The sequence below is a fragment of the Antechinus flavipes genome, chromosome 2 (assembly GCF_016432865.1).
Source record: "Antechinus flavipes isolate AdamAnt ecotype Samford, QLD, Australia chromosome 2, AdamAnt_v2, whole genome shotgun sequence".
NCBI classification, from domain to species: Eukaryota; Metazoa; Chordata; class Mammalia; order Dasyuromorphia; family Dasyuridae; genus Antechinus; species Antechinus flavipes.
Window position 1 is genome coordinate 464,151,166 of NC_067399.1, and position 17,366 is coordinate 464,168,531.

Genomic DNA, 17,366 nt, shown 5'->3' on the forward strand with positions numbered 1-17,366 from the left:
AGTACTCCAAATCTGACATGGCATCTGCTCTGTCCCCTACAGCAATGGCAGAAGATGCAAGTTAGCAATGGTGGGGAACTGTTTTCTTTCCCCTCTTCTTGGGGCTTGGGTAACAGACGGCATTGATTGGGTAATTACACCAAGGAATACCATTGCCAGTTTAATGACCAGCTTGCTAACTGGGAAATTGTAACAATTTACCAGGAATATGTGCTAAGCTCTCTGGCAGTTGATGATTAACCAAATAATCACACACTAGGACAGGGACTCCCAAGGCGTGATCTATCCACTAAGAAGCAAGTGGAAAAAATGGAATTACATCATTTTCTTGATGTAAGTGCCAGCACTTCTATTTGCATTAACTTTATTTATTACACAAATAAGACATTTACAAAGCACACAACATTAAAAGTATGTAACAAAACAGACATTGGTTTTACAAAAAAGTGCTTACAATTTTTTTTATTTTTTATGTTTTTGTTTTTCTTCCGTCTTCCCTTTTGTTTTGTATTTAAATAAATATTAGTTTTGACTGCCTGCTGTGTCCAAAGCTACTCTAACCATAGTAGTGGAAATCTGTTGGATCTGCAGCATTCTGGGACCACATGAGCCACCTCAGGGAAAGAACTCTGGGGCAAAATATTAAGCTGAATTTGTGTCTGTAATGACTTTTATACATGGTTCACCCACTGATTTTCCATCCAAGTTGGGGTTAGAGGTTTTAACCATAATGAACAAAGAAATCACTGGAAAGATTTTGGTAAGCAATTCAAAAAATACTCCCTTTTCTTAGATCTGGTACCAGCTGTTAAGGTTAAATAGTGTTTATAATCCAGAGATCTTCTTATGGGATCTCCTCCTCATTTTATCTCCTGCCCTGCCCTGAATGTTCAAAAAATGATTGCCACATGAAGATGGAAAGGGTCTTAGGACATTGAATGTTAGATTGAGAGGAACCTTAAAATATAGGATTTTAGAGATGGAAGGGATCTTAGAATAGAATATAGAACATTGACTATTATAGCCAAAAGGGACTGTAGAATACAGAATGTTAAAAATAGGACATAGATGGAGTTAAAAGGAAGCTTAGACCAAAGAAAAGGTGGAAAGGATCTTAAGAGGTTGTACAAGTTGACCATTTTAATTTTGCAGACTAGGAAGTGGAAACCTAGAGAGGGAAGGAGACTTTTCCAAAGTCACCAAACTCTTTGTAGGACCCTTTCTATAACACCAAATTTTGTTCAAGTTTGCCCTTGCTGTTTCTGTAACTAATACTCAAGAACATTTTAATAATGTATCATGACAGACTCTTGAATTCTGTGGCTCATTCTAACATATGTTCAGTAAACAAAGTTACCTGTGATAGAAGCTAAAAGAAATGACCTGAGATAAAGTTTGATTAATGATAGTTGCAAAAAAAAAAAAAAGGATCAGATGATTTTTGAAATATTTTGAAGTATCTAGTAATTAACAGAATACAAGTCATATTCTTGGCACAATAAGGTTTTTTTCAATATGCATAATCACTGTTGTTTCTAATATAGAAGCTGGACTTTGAGTGAAAATCTTGGGCTTAATAAATGCAAAAGAATATATTTCCTAGAAAAGGAGTTTTTTACTTCGCCACTGAGGAACAGCCTCTGGAACAGGCATGGGGAAAAGCAGTAGGCCTCTCTGGGGATTATCCCTGAGGCAGATGTCAAAAGCCTATGTCAGAGCCCTGGGTGATCACAATATTCAGTGGTTTTCTTGCTTGGGAGTAGCTTGCCAGTTAATAAGCAGGTCTTGTTTTGTGGTGTGAAGCCTGGTACTTCTCCTGGAGGGTGCAAATTGATGAAAACCTCAAAGAATAGGTATTGCCCATTGTGAAAAGTTGGTCGTCGTTTCAAGGAGTCTCTTTCCTCAACCTTGGTCCAGACTCCTTCCTGTCCCTTCACTGGTTACATTAGTCATGAGATAAATAATTGCCTAGATGAAGAGGGAATGGGGTGCAAGTAGACTATTGTTGTTCTATTTAGATGGCCTAAACATCTTCCAGAGTTTACTTCAAAGGTAAACCTAGCATTACCTTCTCTCCTGAACAGTGAGGAGAATTGCTGACGCTGTTCCATTCTTAGTTTCTATGGGGCTTTCTTAGAACACAAAGGTCCTGTAATCCTAATCTGTTTTCTCCCTATCTTTCTAATAGAAAGCTTCCAGGACAGGTTTAAAATAAAGCCCATCATAAGAAATATCATTTTGTCTTGCCATTGGCTCCTTTCTTTAGAACACATACACCATGACATCCCAATCTGTCTCTTGTACTTTTTGGGGGAAGTAATCACATCTTGTATTCCCATTCAGGCCCATCAAATTCAGTCCCTCCAAAAATTGCTCATTTTAAAATGCCTAGGGCTCTAGTTTCCCACAGAGTTCAACCTATAAATTGGCTGATTTCACAGTGTTACCCTTATCCTGCTATTGCATGTGTTCTATGCTGACCATACAGAGCAGTTATTTGGAGATGTTTGTCCCCTACTGTACCCATTTGCCAAAAGAGTTAAAGATGCAATCATTCTGATAAAAATAACATATTTGCTCTGTACTCTGTATACAAGTCGTATAACCTGAAGAACTAATCAGTTTTTTCCCTTCTTGATTTTCATCTTGTTTCTATTTATTATTGTCTTTTAAAAAATGAGTTCCCTGTCACTGGAGGTATTCAAGCAGAGGCTGAAAGGCCACTTGGCAGGGAAGAGATGCATGCTTTTGATGAAAATAAGATGAGATGACTCCTAAGGTCTCTTTCAACTTAAGAGACTCTAAGACTCTATGACATACCCAAAAATCGGTCTTTGGGATAGAATTAGAGTGGATGGTTAAGTTTTTCTGCTTGGTTTGCCAAGTTTTTTCCCCCTAGCTAAGCTTTGCAGTATTCTGGAGAAAAGAGGAATAGCTATATTCTAGAAACTGGCAGTTAGCTATATGTTCCCTGACTTAAAGATTCAAAGACTCCCATAGACATCATGCCCAGTGTGGGGCCATCTTTTCTTCTGGCTGGCTAAGCTCTTCTTTTGCATCCTACATGGCTCTCAGAGCTGGTGAGTCTCACTTTGTTCTCTGAATTAACTTGACACAACCAGACAGATGGAAATGATAAAATTAGAACACAGTTTTCTTTTGGGAATTTCCCATAAAAACTGTATAGTTTCTCAAACAAAAGCAACTGAGTGGATAACATTTGGAGTTGTCAACTATTCAGAATTCATAGATGGTCTCAAGGAAATGGGTAACAAAGGCCAATGTTTAAAAAATAATAAATTGGATATTGTTACTGTCCTGACAATTTCATTCTTTCTTAATTCTAATTCACTCAAGTTGAAAATTACTCCAGCTTCAATAAAAATAAAAGTTTTTTCACCCTGTTTCCAAATTTTGGGGAGCTTTGCCTTTCAAGAAGTAGCCTCAGGAGTGTTCCCGATAGCTCTGGGGATCCATGCTGGCTGGCCTTGGTCTGCACAACTCTGGGCCTGCTTTCAGCAGGAGAGGAGGAAAGGTCCCCGGTGACTGAATGGGGACCTGGAACTGGCTGGTGGTTCATGGGAATGAATGGAAAGGCTGAGGCAGAAGCCTCATAAGGGGGCAGATAGACAGGATTTCAGTGACTGAGGGGCAGCTGTGGAATCACCATAGACAGATGCGGAAGAGTCTGCGTAGTCAGTACTGAAAAAGGATGACCTGTTGGGAAGGGAAAGTAGACAAGGAGGGTTAGACAAAGACATATTCAGACTTCCCACCCATCATTTTGACAGTCATTGCCCCTTAAAGTTATGCTCTATGACTGGCTCCTGGCTCCCCAAAAGATCTAGTGACTCACTCTTGTTGCTACTGCCAGTAAAATGTTTTTTCCTTCACTAAAATAATTGGTAACAAAACTTTATTTTATTTTTTTTAAATGTATTTGACATGGGGCTTTCCTTTTCTACTGAATAATGTTCACACCCATAGACCCAGAGGCAGGCAGTGTGGTATATAACAGAATGAAGGATGGCACTGGGTGTAGAGAATAATGATGATGAAAAAACTGACATTTATAAAGTACCTTATAAAGATTATAAAATTCTTTGGCATCTATTATCTCACATGTTTCTTATGATGACTCAATAGTGTGGAAAATCCAAATATTAGTGTCTCTACCCATTTTATAGATGAGGAAATTGAGGCTGAAGAGTCTAAGTGATTTTCTCAGCTAATAAGTAGGAGACCTGGCCAAATTAAACTCAGCAGCTGTCCCCTTCAACCTACCAAAGAGAAGTTTACTTCCTCAGGGGTAGAAATGAAGTCTTTCCTAAGCTCACCAGGGAAGTTCATTGTTCTGCAAATCTATCCATAACAGACATCTGTGGTCACTAATGATCTTTCAGAGGAAACTGCATCTTGAATTCACTGACTTCATTTGATCTAATCAGAGTACTTTTGAAGATCTAAGGCTGGGAACTAGAAGATCTAGGTTTGAATCCCATTTTGAATCCCATCTGTACTACTTTCTATGTGACATTAGGTACTGAAGTCATTTCTATTTCTTACTTTCCTTATCCATCAAAGAGAGATGATAAGTACTTGCACTATTTACTTTGCACAGTGGTTTTATTTCACATAAGGAACATATGAACAATCCCAGTAACCATAAAGTACCATATACATATACATTATTTTTGTTATTCACCTAATCCCACTTTCTGACTGTTCAGCCCTGTCTGCTCTTTTTGTCTCATCATCCATTTGGTGCTAGAGCCTTTTGATGGCTTTTAACTAATGACGAAAGACTCCGGTCCCCTGAATCAGGGAGGCTTCCCTTTCCTCTCAACCAAGTAATCTTAAAATGATCATAGGAGGAAAGTCTTCAAGTAACTGAGCCCATTTCATTGTCTTGGTCCCTTTGGTTTGATCTAGACACAGTGAAAGAAGTGACCAAGTGCTTTGTCCTAACCATATGTGACAAAGAGGATATGAGATCATATCCTATACAGGTAGAGGAGGAGGAGAAGGAAGAAGTAGGGAAAGAGCTTTAATGACTATTTATGTACAAAACCAGACTAGAGGAAGATAAAAATTATTGAAGGGGAGCATTGAGATGAAATTAAGAACAAAGAATATTAGAACATACAACTTAGACATTACACCTGAAATGTTAGAACATAGAACAGCATTTTAGAGGTGGAAAGGATTGTAGAAATGAGATGATAAAATATGGAATGTCCATTATAAATGCAAAGGACCATAGAGATTATCTGATTTGATCTCCTTCTTTTATAGCTCAAAAAACTAAGGCCTAGAAGTGGGCGATTTGCCCAAATTAACACAGACTCAGTGGCAGAGCCAGGACTGGTATCTCTTCAATGAATATTTCAACATTACTTATTGAAAAATTGAATGATACAAAGTAAATGTTAGAGATGACTGTGATAGAAATAGCTAGATGTTTACCTTTGGGTTTTGGAAATAAGTAGTAAGTTTAGAACTCACAAAGTGAGATTTAAGTACATTTTTCCAAACTGTCCCCTCCCTTTAAGACTTTCCTCCTATACCCAATATCAATTGTTATGAAGTGCTCTACAAATTGATAATTCCCTACTACCAAACACTATGTCACTTTAGAATGCAAACCAAAGTCTTTGTGAATCCTATCAACAAAGACCAGAAAATTGGAAAGGGGCTACTCTCTCTATTCTGAAGAAGTGAAGGAAATATTTCATGGGACTCTCGTTTTCAGGCGTAGTATTTACTAGGTCTTCTGGAAAGAGAGAAATTGCTAGAGTATTCATCACCAAGTAAGTGGTTTTATGTCTCTACCTGCCACTAGGAGTAGATAAATAATTCCATAAGGGAAGGAAGGATAACCAAGTTATAAGAGAAGATGAGATTGCTATAAAAGCAAACACAGACAGAATATTCCCTTTGCAAAAGATAACAGCCCCCCCTTACACACACACAAATAAACATTACATGAAAAGAAAAAAATTAAGAGCCCCATTTATAGAATTGGGTATTGATACAAATTTGGAAAGAACAGTCAGCCAACTAGGTAGAAATGGATAGCAAGTAATTAACTACTGCTGAGAACATGACTATAATCTAGGCACTGGTTATAGTCTATAAAACTTATGGTTATAGACATTGTAGTCTAGAGATAGAGAAGACTTATATTGGCAACAGAAGCCTCAGAGTTGCTAAGTCATCATGAAAGTGCCATCTCTCAATTCTGTAGACACCTGCTATCTGTAGACAGGCCCACACAAGCTAGCTCTATGTTACTTTTAGGAATTGTTTTATGTGTTCATTGTATCTTCCCATCTAGAATGTTAACTCTTCCAGGGCAGGTTATTGTATCTTTTGTGTCTTTCCCCATATCAGTGTCCAGCATAGAGTAAATTAACAGATTTTCCGGTCTGCATAGCCAGACTGAAGGTCTCCCTCACCTTTCCCTGGAGTAGAATTTTAGACAGGGAAAGGAGCAAGTGATAAAAGGGACAACACCTTACCAAGGAGGATAACTTCATCCTAACTCTGAAAATAAAGACTAATGATACAACTTAGTAAAATTCTCATTTGAAAACAGAAAGCCCAAAACAATGTGGAAGCAAAGAGTTGAACTTTTATAAGAGCTGAGAACATAAGTATAATAAAATAATAATAATTCTCATATCTATAGTGCTATAAGTTTTAAAGTGCTCAGCTCAAATCAGTATAAGGGAGTATAAAATTTAAAATGCAAAATAAAATAGGATGTTCATAGATAAATAAATAAACTTAGAGAATTTTACTTCTAAGTTGCTGAATTTGCTAAAGATTACACATAGCTATTCAGAGTGTTATAGCTCTGATCTCCTAATTTCAAATCCAGAATTTTTCTACTATATTACAGCAACACTGAGGGAATTCTCATGTGCTGAGGTACAAGAAGACTGGAAATATTAGTGAGAAAATCCTATTCTATTAAGGTAAGGAACATATCTTTGATATTTTCAGCTATGAGATTCAAAGATCCTGCAGTCATTGAGACCTGACTTGGCAAGTTCATTAACCTTTACTACTTAATAACTATCTCAAGGACTATCTTTTCAATGTGAATTCTGAAGGCATCAGAGGATTTAGATTAGGAAGGAACCTCGGAGATGACTGAATCTAGCTTCCTGTCATTATAGATGAGAAAAAGGAAAAAAGACAAGTAACTTGTTCTAGGTTTATATGACTATGTGGCAGAATCACATTTGAACCCAGGTCTTGTAAATCCAAATACGGTGGTTTTTCCACTACAAAATCTCACCTCCCCACACCATGCTATTTTGTTCTATCAGTAGAAATGGAAATTATCTCCACAAAGTTATTACCTAGTGTCAACCTTCTAGTGATATATTAGCCCTTGTACAACAACTGCTGCTAGGCCTCTATTTAGAACCTTTCCAGTTTGTTAGGACACCCCACCCTTCTTGTTCTTCCTGGCAAAGCCAGGAAGAAGCCACAGTCACTCCCACACTATGATGAACCACTGGAGAAGGACCTCAGTGGAAATCAACAATGATGATTATAATAAAAACAACAATTATATCCTTGCCTGGACTGGATTCATATCTACCTTAAAACTGGAATGTTTATCATATTTTGGAATAAATCCCCCACTCTACCCCCATCCCAGAACACTTCTGAATATCTGTGATCATGAAATCAAAGAAACTTAAGAGTTGGAAGAAACCTCCAAGGTCATGATATCACCAGGAGATTTCTAGTCTAACAATAGATTATTACAATGTAGGCGGAAAATTGCTTTATTCTATATTCTTTCAACTACAAACCTCTATTAACCATCACTTCTACAATGATAATTGATGTGTACAACAATGACCCTGAGACCCTGCCAGATGATGAAGTGCTTTCTGAATCATCTAAGAAAGATTAAATTATGTTCACTATAGTTCTGATGTTAAGCATATTTTATTTTATTCTGATAATCTGAAAATTGGTAATTCATATATGGCATATATAATAATTTTCTATCAAAATAGCTTATGAATAAAACTGGCCCATTCCTTTATTATATTGGATGAATGAAAAGATAACCTTGGATAACTCTCTGAGCCTCAGTTTTTCCATCAATTAAATGGGACTAGAATAAAACTTTTAACTACTTACCTCATAAAGTAGTTGTGGGGAAAGTGATTTGTAAACCTTAAAGTGCTACAGAAATGGGAGTTATTATTTTTGGATTAAATCCTCAACTATCAAATTACAGTTGCTAAAAACTGATTTGCCTGAGCAATAAAAATTAAAATAATATGGCTACAAGGAGTCAATGAATTGGGATAAATTTAGGTTTTGTAATAAGAAATAAAAACAAAATAGCCCAAATTACTCCAATATGGCTGATAGCTATATTATTTGTGATTTCTTGAAATAAGAATTTATAGAGGTGAGAGTGACAGGATGGATAAATGGACACTGTACTACACATAGACACAGGCAGACAGACCACTGGTTTCTGAGGAAGTGATGCTTCAATAGTGATATCATTGATAGGCCCCACACTCTTAAGGTGGACAAAGCACCTGGGGTACATAGAGCTGAACATATTTGTAAGAGCCCTATAGCTTTAATGCCAATGGAGCTCCACCTCAGTGACATGCATGTAGGGTTGACTATTGGGAGGAATATAGTGTAGTTCCAGGGGGCACTCAGTTTACCTTCTCACCCCTATTAGAGAGTGGTCCATCCATGTCGGCTTTGAGGTGAACTGGTGGGGCAGTGTAAGGAAGCCGACAGTGCACCTGCCCACATTGTACCTGACCTGTAAACAAGAAGACGGCTTCAGCCTCTGGGGCTCTTTATGCTAGAGATTATCCTATAGCATCACCCCAGGATTAAGGCCCCAGAGAGAAATATCACAAACTACTAACTCTGTCATGGAATTCTCATGTGAAATGATTAAGTCTATTCCCCATTTTAGGCTAGATTGGTTGTTGGTTCATATGAACTATGTTAACCAGTCCATAAATTTTAATATTTATTGAGCACATACTATTTCAAAGCCCCATGCTAGTTCTATCCCATCCATTAAGATCTCCACCATCTTCCATTCCCCATTTCAACATCTAAAAACCATTACTGTTTGAAACATTTTTCCTTTATCTAACCTAAGTTCCTTTTGATTAAGCCCTTTTTCTACTATCTTTACAGAAAAGGAGAATATCTGGTTCCCACCTCCACAGATCTAAAGGGCTAAACATCCTACAATCACCAATATCTCAGTACTTTCTTTTCCAGTTTCAAATACTATTAGGATAGAATATCAGTGTGAAGAAGGGAAATGACCCTGGTAGACTATCCAAAAACAACCCTAGCATTAGCCCTGTGGGAGGGAGAAGATTCTTAGTCTGACCTAAATGAATGTGAAGAAATGTAGCTACAAGTGAATCAGTGCCTTTCACCAAGAAGAATACATGGGTTGGGAAATGGGAAGACACTAAACACCCCCCCCCCAAAAAAAGTGGCACATAACTATTTTGATTTTTTAGAGGAATTATGGTTGCTATGGGTGTGGTTTTGGCAATAATCCCATGACTAATGGCTTTCTGACCAATGAAGTATTTGCTGCTTTCATTGCAAGAAAAAAAAAAAAGACTGAAAGATGTTAGACAGGGTTTGTTTGGGAGACTGGGCTAAAGATACTTCTCCCAGAATCAGAGCTCTTCATTTTTTTCCTCAAATAGTCTCACTTAATTCTGTAGTCCTGGAGCATAGCAGAGCAAATCACTCACTGCTGAAGATCAGGAAAACTCTTCTAAAGTATTAAAGGTCTAAGATTTTTAGGATTTTAAAATATAATCCTAAAAGTCTTTAGTCTCTATGATTCCACGGTTCTGTGATTCTAAGATTCTATGTTCAAGTCTTACCAATCTTCAGGCCTGTAGTTCTAAGGTTCTACCAATTAAGCTCTTTAATTTTAGGTTTCTAGGATTCTAAACTATGATTCAAAGATTCTAAAATTTTATGATTTTAAGAGTCTAAGATTCTTATGATCTTAAGCTTCCAAAGTTGCAAATTTCTAAGGCTCTATGACTCTTTTCAGATTCTGTGGTTCTAGATAAGGAGTGGTGTTAAATTCATTGAGCCCATGCTCTCAGTTATTTTAAAAACAAACCCATCTCCAGGAAGAGAAGTATCATCTTTTGGCATTCTAACTTCTGCAATTACTTTGCCTGATTTTTAAAATTTAATTTTGTATGGATATCTCATTTCCCCTTGAGACTCAGGGTTGTTTTGGTTTTGGATTTATATCTCTAGAGGCTAGCATAGTGACCACAAAGTAGTAGATACATAATGAATGATGGTTGAATGAATAAATGAAAGAATACTAGACTACTTGGTCAGAATTTGAGTCTATTCTCAGAAAGAGCACCAACATGAATAAGGGTGTCCATGTAGCAAAGAAAAGCTGAGAGAATGGGATAAGACTTAAGATCCATCTTTGAGATTCTGTTTTAGTGCAAGTCTTCAAGAGTGAAACATAGAAAGGATTTGATCTCCTGGATTGAGAGAAGTTGTCATTTCTTCCAGGGTAATGAAGATAGTGTTTTGGGCAGATAAGTCTTGGTATAGCCCCTGGTAATTCAGCAGGCCAAATCTAAACTAAACAAAGAAGCAAAGCAAAAGTCAGATCCAGCTCTCCACCATCCTCATTACTATGGATGGATAGACTTTTTCCTTCCAGAGCATATGAACACTTCAATACCCAGTCTGTAGAACAGCTGAAATCAGCTTCTCCTTTCCTCAAAAGAAGGACTTTTATTGGACCCTGTTTTGAAAATACAACTGGACCTACTTATTGCTCTATACTGGCTTCAAGGTGAGATTCATTTCCAAAGCTTTGGAACCCTTTTCATCATGCTCTACTTCTAATCTAAAAATCCTCCTAACAAGACACATGGATAGATCTTTGGTACAGATATTATCAAATTATCTGCAAACTAAGAATGATATATAGATACACATTGAAAATTAATCACTTTAGGAAAAAGAGTTCCTCATACCAAGCAAGTTTTTATCTGGCTTCCCCAAAATAACCAGTCAACTGAGAATAACTTTTTATTACTGTATTGAAGGTTGCAGAATCCAGATAGCCACCCCAGCTCTTTTACCAGTGCTACAATGAATAAGTCACTTAACTTTTTAAGACTCTAGTTTCCTCATAATATAACATAAAAGGGTTTTACTAAATAATTTTTAAATATCTTTTTAAAGTTCTAAATCCTATGAAACAGGGAATCCTAGGGACAAAGTCTTGATATATCTTTCAGGGCATATCCTGTTACTACTCAGTGGAGGCCTGAGAATCTCAAAGGACTTTGGAGAGGGCTTTTATATCTTCATTCAGAAATTGAGGTGGGTATAAGATAGGGAGCCAAAGGACTACTTACTCCAGAAGGGTGTGTAGATAGGGTAGGAGCTAGGTGCCTGCAATATGAGTGGCCTGTGTAGATTACTAGAGAAGAGGATGAAGAAAGACTAGCTTGCATCCAAAGGATATTCCAGGGCCCAGAATTTTACAGCCCTTCCTGACAAAGTCCAGTTTGAGCAATTGAAATAACTGATGAGTTTATTTCATAGGATTTAAAACCTGAATGGACTTTAAAGACCATCTAATCAAACTATTTCCTCTAAATGAGGAAACTAAAAATCCAGAGAGGTCAGTGGCTTGCCCAAGAACCATAGCTGGATTAATAATTAGTGTTGTGACTCCAAATTCAGTGTTTTATACCCTTGATATGTGTGGGTCCTACAACACTGGCAATGATCATTGACAAGACAGCACACATCTCTAGGCAGGTGTTTCATCACCCAGCCTGAGTAGCTTGGTCATAATAAAGGCAGAATGTATTAGTCAAAATTTCTTTCACAACCACAGGATCTCTCTCATACTTCCCTCAGAAGTTAGAGCAAGAGTCTGGCTAAAAACTGAGCCCAAATATCAGAAAATGTAGCCTAGATTAGGGAGATCCCTGTATATCATCCTAGCAAAAGAGAGGATGGTATAGATGGGGGAGATTGCTGTTCCTCTTTGGTTCCATCAGTAAGAGCCCCCAGATCCTGTCCTTCCTCTGGGACAGAAGGAAGTAGAAAAAACAAAATGAAACAAAAGAGATGGTAGTAAATAAACCAGAACCTACAAAAATCTTATAGGATCATAGTATTCAAAGTTAAAAGAGACTTTAGGAGTTATCTAATCCAAAACATTCCATTTATAATTGAGAAAATGAGACCCACAAAGCTGAAGTGATTTATGTGAGATGGAAAAATTGGGACTCACAAGCATTACTATTTAGTGGTTTCATATGATAGAGCTAAGAGAAAAAGGGACAAAGCTCAGATCCTGAATGGAAAGGAATCCCCACTGAGAGGAACAACCATAGAATATGTAATGAATTTACTGTCACTAGAGATCTTCAGAGGTTCAATCTTATCAAGGAGAGCAAAGGGACAATTTTTATTCTTGATAGGGATTGGACTAGATGATCTTTGTTGTCACTCCCAGCTATGAGATTCTATTATTTTTTAAGAAGCAAAGAAAAATTCTTCATGGAAACACTAAGTGAATAAAGGGAGAAAAATGCTTTTCTCCTCAGGACCAGAAAAAGAAATTCAAGATGGACTAAATGGGGACAATATATAAGCAAACCATTCATTTTCATGCTTTTCTAGTTCAGGTCTAATGGGAGTAAGGGGTCAAGCATTATTGTTTCTGACCCTTGCAGTGAGACTTTCCCTTGCCCTTCTCCCTAGCCAAATGCTGGTCCTGGCCCAGCCCTCATTTCTTTTCTTCCAGCTTCATCGGTCCCCACCAAACTCTGAAGTCAACAAAACCAAAACAGCAAGCTGTTTTTGCTTAGGAATCTAGGAACATCATTTTCTCACAGCTTGGTGGACCTCAAGCTCAGAAGGCGTGTATCTCTCTCCCCTCCCTTAGACCCCATAGGCTGTGGTCACTTACTTTCTATATATCCATGCAGGGTGACCATGCGGGCACGCTCAGGGCTGCTGAAGGGGGAGTAGTGGATGTCATCAGACAAGGAAGAGGAGAGACGAGACTGTGGAGCTCCAGAGGGTGGCACTGTGTGCTGGGGTGTGTGCTTTTTATGGCGGGCTCGGCAGTTTTGAAACCAGACCTGAAATGACAGTCCCAACCCACCCCCACAGAAAATCCCACACAACTGGTCAGGTTGTTGAAATTTGTTCTTTGTCCCTCTTAATGAATGTTCCTAATTCCCCTTATCAGCCTGCCTCTACACCCCAAGAATATCTTCTTGCTGGACTACTTAGCTTGGAGTTGTTCCCACCAAAACAGCAAGACCATCTCCAGGAGCCAAGGAATAAGTCAAAGGGTTATAAGATGAAGAGTTAGAAGGGACTTTGGGAAGCCCCTTCTCCTTTTAGGGGAGAGCACTTGCTTTCCTGTGGCTTTGGGAATAGAAGGCAATCGACTAAAGAATGGAGAGAGTTTAGAGCAGAGGCTGAAGTCTTGAAGTAGGGATGCAAAGTGTCAGGGTTTAAAATTTGGCTCTTAATTGGTATAGAGAACTTGCTTAATGTTTGTTTCATGAAGCTCATTCATTTTTAAGAAGACGGGAACTGAAGCCCAGGGATTAAGTGACTTGACCAATGTGAACCAAACAAAAATCAAGGAAATAGAGTGGAATTTAAAATCAAGTCGTCTGATTCTAAATCCATTTCCCCCCACTATACTTGATGTGAATCAAGTCCACATTCCATTTCCCATTTTGACTAGGTAAAAAAAAAAAAAAAAAAAGCCATTTCTTGCCTCATTTTTATTTCCTAGCCTTCATCACTGAATGGGTGGTAGCCTCGGTCAAACTGAGTCCTGTTAAAGACCTTAGCTTAAAGAGACCAAGGTCTCCCACTATATCCAAGGCCATCTCCAGTCTATATCTGTCCCCAGATGGCTCTGAAGGGATCTTGCCCCAGCCCTCTCTCCCTCAAATCCAACTCACTTGCCTGTCATGGCATTCCCTCCCTGATGTCCTGGTCCTCTTCAAGAACAAAGGACAAACAACATCCCCGAAGAATTCTCCAGCCTGTAATACCTGGTTTCCATCCCTCTCTTACTGCTCCCTTCACAGGCTTTATTTCTCCCTGAGTAGCAGGACCAGCCCTCCCCCAATGATTTCTGTCTCTGACTCTGTCAGCCTCACCCTCTTCTCTCTCATTGGGTGTCTGCCCTCCGCCCACCTGGATAACTCGACGACTAAGGCCCGTCATGTCTGCCAGCTTCTGAAGTGTCTGTGCATCAGGATTGTTGTCCTGCGCAAATTGGGCCTGCATTACCTGGAACACAGAGTGGGGAGGGAAGATCAGGGGTTGGGAAGCAGGCTCTCCCTAGCCATCATCTTGCTCCCATCCAGGTGGGCCTCTAGTATGGGAGGCCCACTGCCCCGAGTCAGTACCTGCAGCTGCTCAGCTGTGAAGGATGTCCGTGCCCTCTTGGCTGGCTTTGGTTGACTGTCCTGTTCAGATGGCACGGCCCCTTCCAATGTTATTCCATTGCCTGCAAAGAAAGAAGAGATATGAATGCACTGCTATCTCATGAAATCAGAGGACCCACAGCATTTTAAGTTGTAAGAGGCCTTTGAGATCATTTTGCCCAATCCCTTATTTTACAGATGAGGAAACTAAGGCTTCAAAAAGTTTAAGTGATTTTCCCCAGGTACTAAGGTGGCAGAGCTATGATTCTAATCTAGGTCAGTTGATCCTAAAGGCAGGCTTCTTTTCTAGTATACCACAGATTGGGTTTCTGTACCTGTAGCTACAAGGTACCTACAAGGTACCACAGCCTTGAGGGAAGAGAATCAGACTAAAGGACAGAAAAGATTTAGAATAGAGGCAGGAAGCTTGAAATAGGGGGATAAAGTGTCAGGGATTTAAAATTTGGCTCTTAAGTGGTGCAGAGAAGTGTCTTGTGTTTGTCTCATGTATTATGTATCATCTTCCCCATGTTTATTAAAAAAAACCACATGATTCCATCTAACCTGTGTAAGAACAGGATCATGTTAGATGAAATAGCTTGGGAAGTCCTAACATCTCTGCTTGATTCCCATGGAGAGGACTTAGCTTCAGGGAGCTCCTGAATTGACTCCAGGGATATAGGTTTGACCTTTCTATCTATGGAATTCAATCAACAGAAAGATATATGTCTATATATATGTATGCATATACTTATGAACATCTACAAAAAGAATCCCCCTATGCCTCCAAAGAAATAGGATGCAGCATGGTCTGGTGAAAGGGATATTGGATTTGGAAAAAGAAAATCTGGCTATCTTTTCTTCTCTTCTATCTGGGTCTTTTTCCTGATGATAAAATGAAGGAAATGGATTGGATGATTTCATGTAAGCTTTTAACTCCACGTGTTATTTTTGAGGTCCTAGCCTGGATTCACTACTTATGTGATCTCAGGCAAGTCCCTTCCTTTGCTTAACCAGGTTTTGTTTTCTCTGTTTAATGATAAGGTGAGTTAGATGATGTCTCTGGTATACCTTTCTGTTTGAATTCCTATCATCCATGAAACTCTGAGCAAAGAATCCTAGAATAAGAGACAATCAAGTAGTCCCTATTTCTTTTTTCTATAATAGCTTAGCAAAGCCAAATCCCTAGGCAGTCTTTAATCAGGAATAATGAGAATTAACATTTATATAGTGCTTCCTATGCTCCTAGCACTGTGGGAAGTGCTCAACAATTCCTACCGCATTCCATCCTTACAATAACCCTGGGAGATAAATGCTATTATTATCCCCATTTTATAGGTGAAGAAACTGAGACAGAGGTTACTGACTTTCCCAAAGTAATATAGTAACTTACAAAGCTGGATTTTAAGTCAAGTGTCTCTGACTCCAGGCTCGCTAGCACCAGATGCTGGGCCACCCAACTTCCCCAAGGAAAAGAAAGTAGCTAGAATATATAATGGAAAGAGAATTGAACTAAAAGATCCGAATGCTAATACTGGACTACCAATAACCTGCTTCATTCTCCTTATATGTAAAATTAGGTGGACTGATTTTGTACTTCTGGGGAAAGTAGAAAAAATTAATCCTTTAGGCATTTTTCTTCTCAGTTCTCTAATACAAGAATTTTTTTTTAAAGATTGGTTTGCTGATTTCCCTGCTCCTGTATAGACAGGCTGGAGGGGCAGCATGTTTTGGTTTGAGTTATCTCTATCTCTGTTTCCCTTTTCTCTCTTTTTGTCTGTCTCTGTTTCTTTGTCTACCTCTCTCTGTCTGCCTGACTGGCTCTCCTTTTCTCTCTCCCTCCTATTCTCTCCTTGTCATTCAGGAAGCTAGGTCTGGCAGATCTCCAAGGGGAAGGGAGCTGCTTTGTGGCAAGGCTGACCTTTCCCCGCCCTATTCTGTCCTCTTGGGGCAATTGGGCAGGGGAGCTAATGGCAAAAGCAGACACACACCATCCCCACCTTCTCAGTCCTCACTTACAATAAGCTGGAGAACCGGGCTTAGTTTGGGGAAGGTCAGGAAGTGAAAGGTGGGACCTGGAGTGGGTGGAGAGATTATGGAAAAGGCTTGTCTCTTTGCCAGCCTTCCTATCTCTTTGATTGTGACTCATCCTACAGGATTGTCTACTGCCCAGCTCATTCATGGGCATCAAGGGACACAGTGGGAAAGGGTGGGGACTAGGCTTGGAGGTAGGGAAAGGAGGGAAGAGGAATCTCTTTCCTTCTTGCTTCTGGTCCATGCATAGAGCCACGGAAACAATGTCAGAACTGGAAGGTTCCTTACAATGGAGAATGTAATGACTGCCATAGGACCTGGAACATAAAGTCTTATTTAGTCCACAGGACATAGAATTTGAGAGTTTAAAAAAAAAAAAAAAGCACAGATTGTCACGACTTAAAGCCACAGATGTTAGAGCTAGATGAGACCTGAGAGATCATAGAATCTCAGTAGATTTAAAAATGGAAGGGGCTATAATGATAACAATGAGATCCCGATTAGCATGCATAACAAATTCCCTGAAGTGGTTGAGTTATTTGAATTGGCACTGCATTATTTCCATTGGGCTGGAAACAGTTATCATATTTTATGTAATTATAACTTCAAAATAGTGTGAATTCAAATACATGCAACCACTTCAAAGAATCATTATTCGCAGTAATTGGGACCTCGTTTGTATCTGGTCCAATCTCCTCATTTTACAATTGAGAAAAGCCAAGAGAGCTCCTAGAGATAGGAAGAAGGGAAATGACAGTTCTTGGCAAGCTGTTTTCTACTCTGGCCCAGACACCAGAGCAAAAGCCCTCCCCAAACAAGAGT

General features: G+C 39.0%; 1 protein-coding gene across 2 annotated transcripts in view; it reads right to left on the reverse strand.

The window, feature by feature from the left end:
* Nucleotides 1–323: 323 nt before the first annotated feature.
* Nucleotides 324–17,366, reverse strand: part of LHX6 (LIM homeobox 6) — a 37,125-nt gene continuing 20,082 nt past the window's right edge. The window contains exons 6-10 of one of the 2 annotated variants that reach the window (XM_051979576.1): nt 14,493–14,593; nt 14,278–14,373; nt 13,022–13,196; nt 8,718–8,821; nt 324–3,717 (exon numbers count right to left, since the gene is read on the reverse strand). In XM_051979576.1, the coding sequence (XP_051835536.1) occupies nt 3,697–3,717; nt 8,718–8,821; nt 13,022–13,196; nt 14,278–14,373; nt 14,493–14,593 (497 nt within the window). In that variant the 3' untranslated portion in view covers nt 324–3,696. The remainder of the gene's footprint in view (nt 3,718–8,717; nt 8,822–13,021; nt 13,197–14,277; nt 14,374–14,492; nt 14,594–17,366) is intronic. The other variant, XM_051979577.1, reaches the window with a different exon arrangement.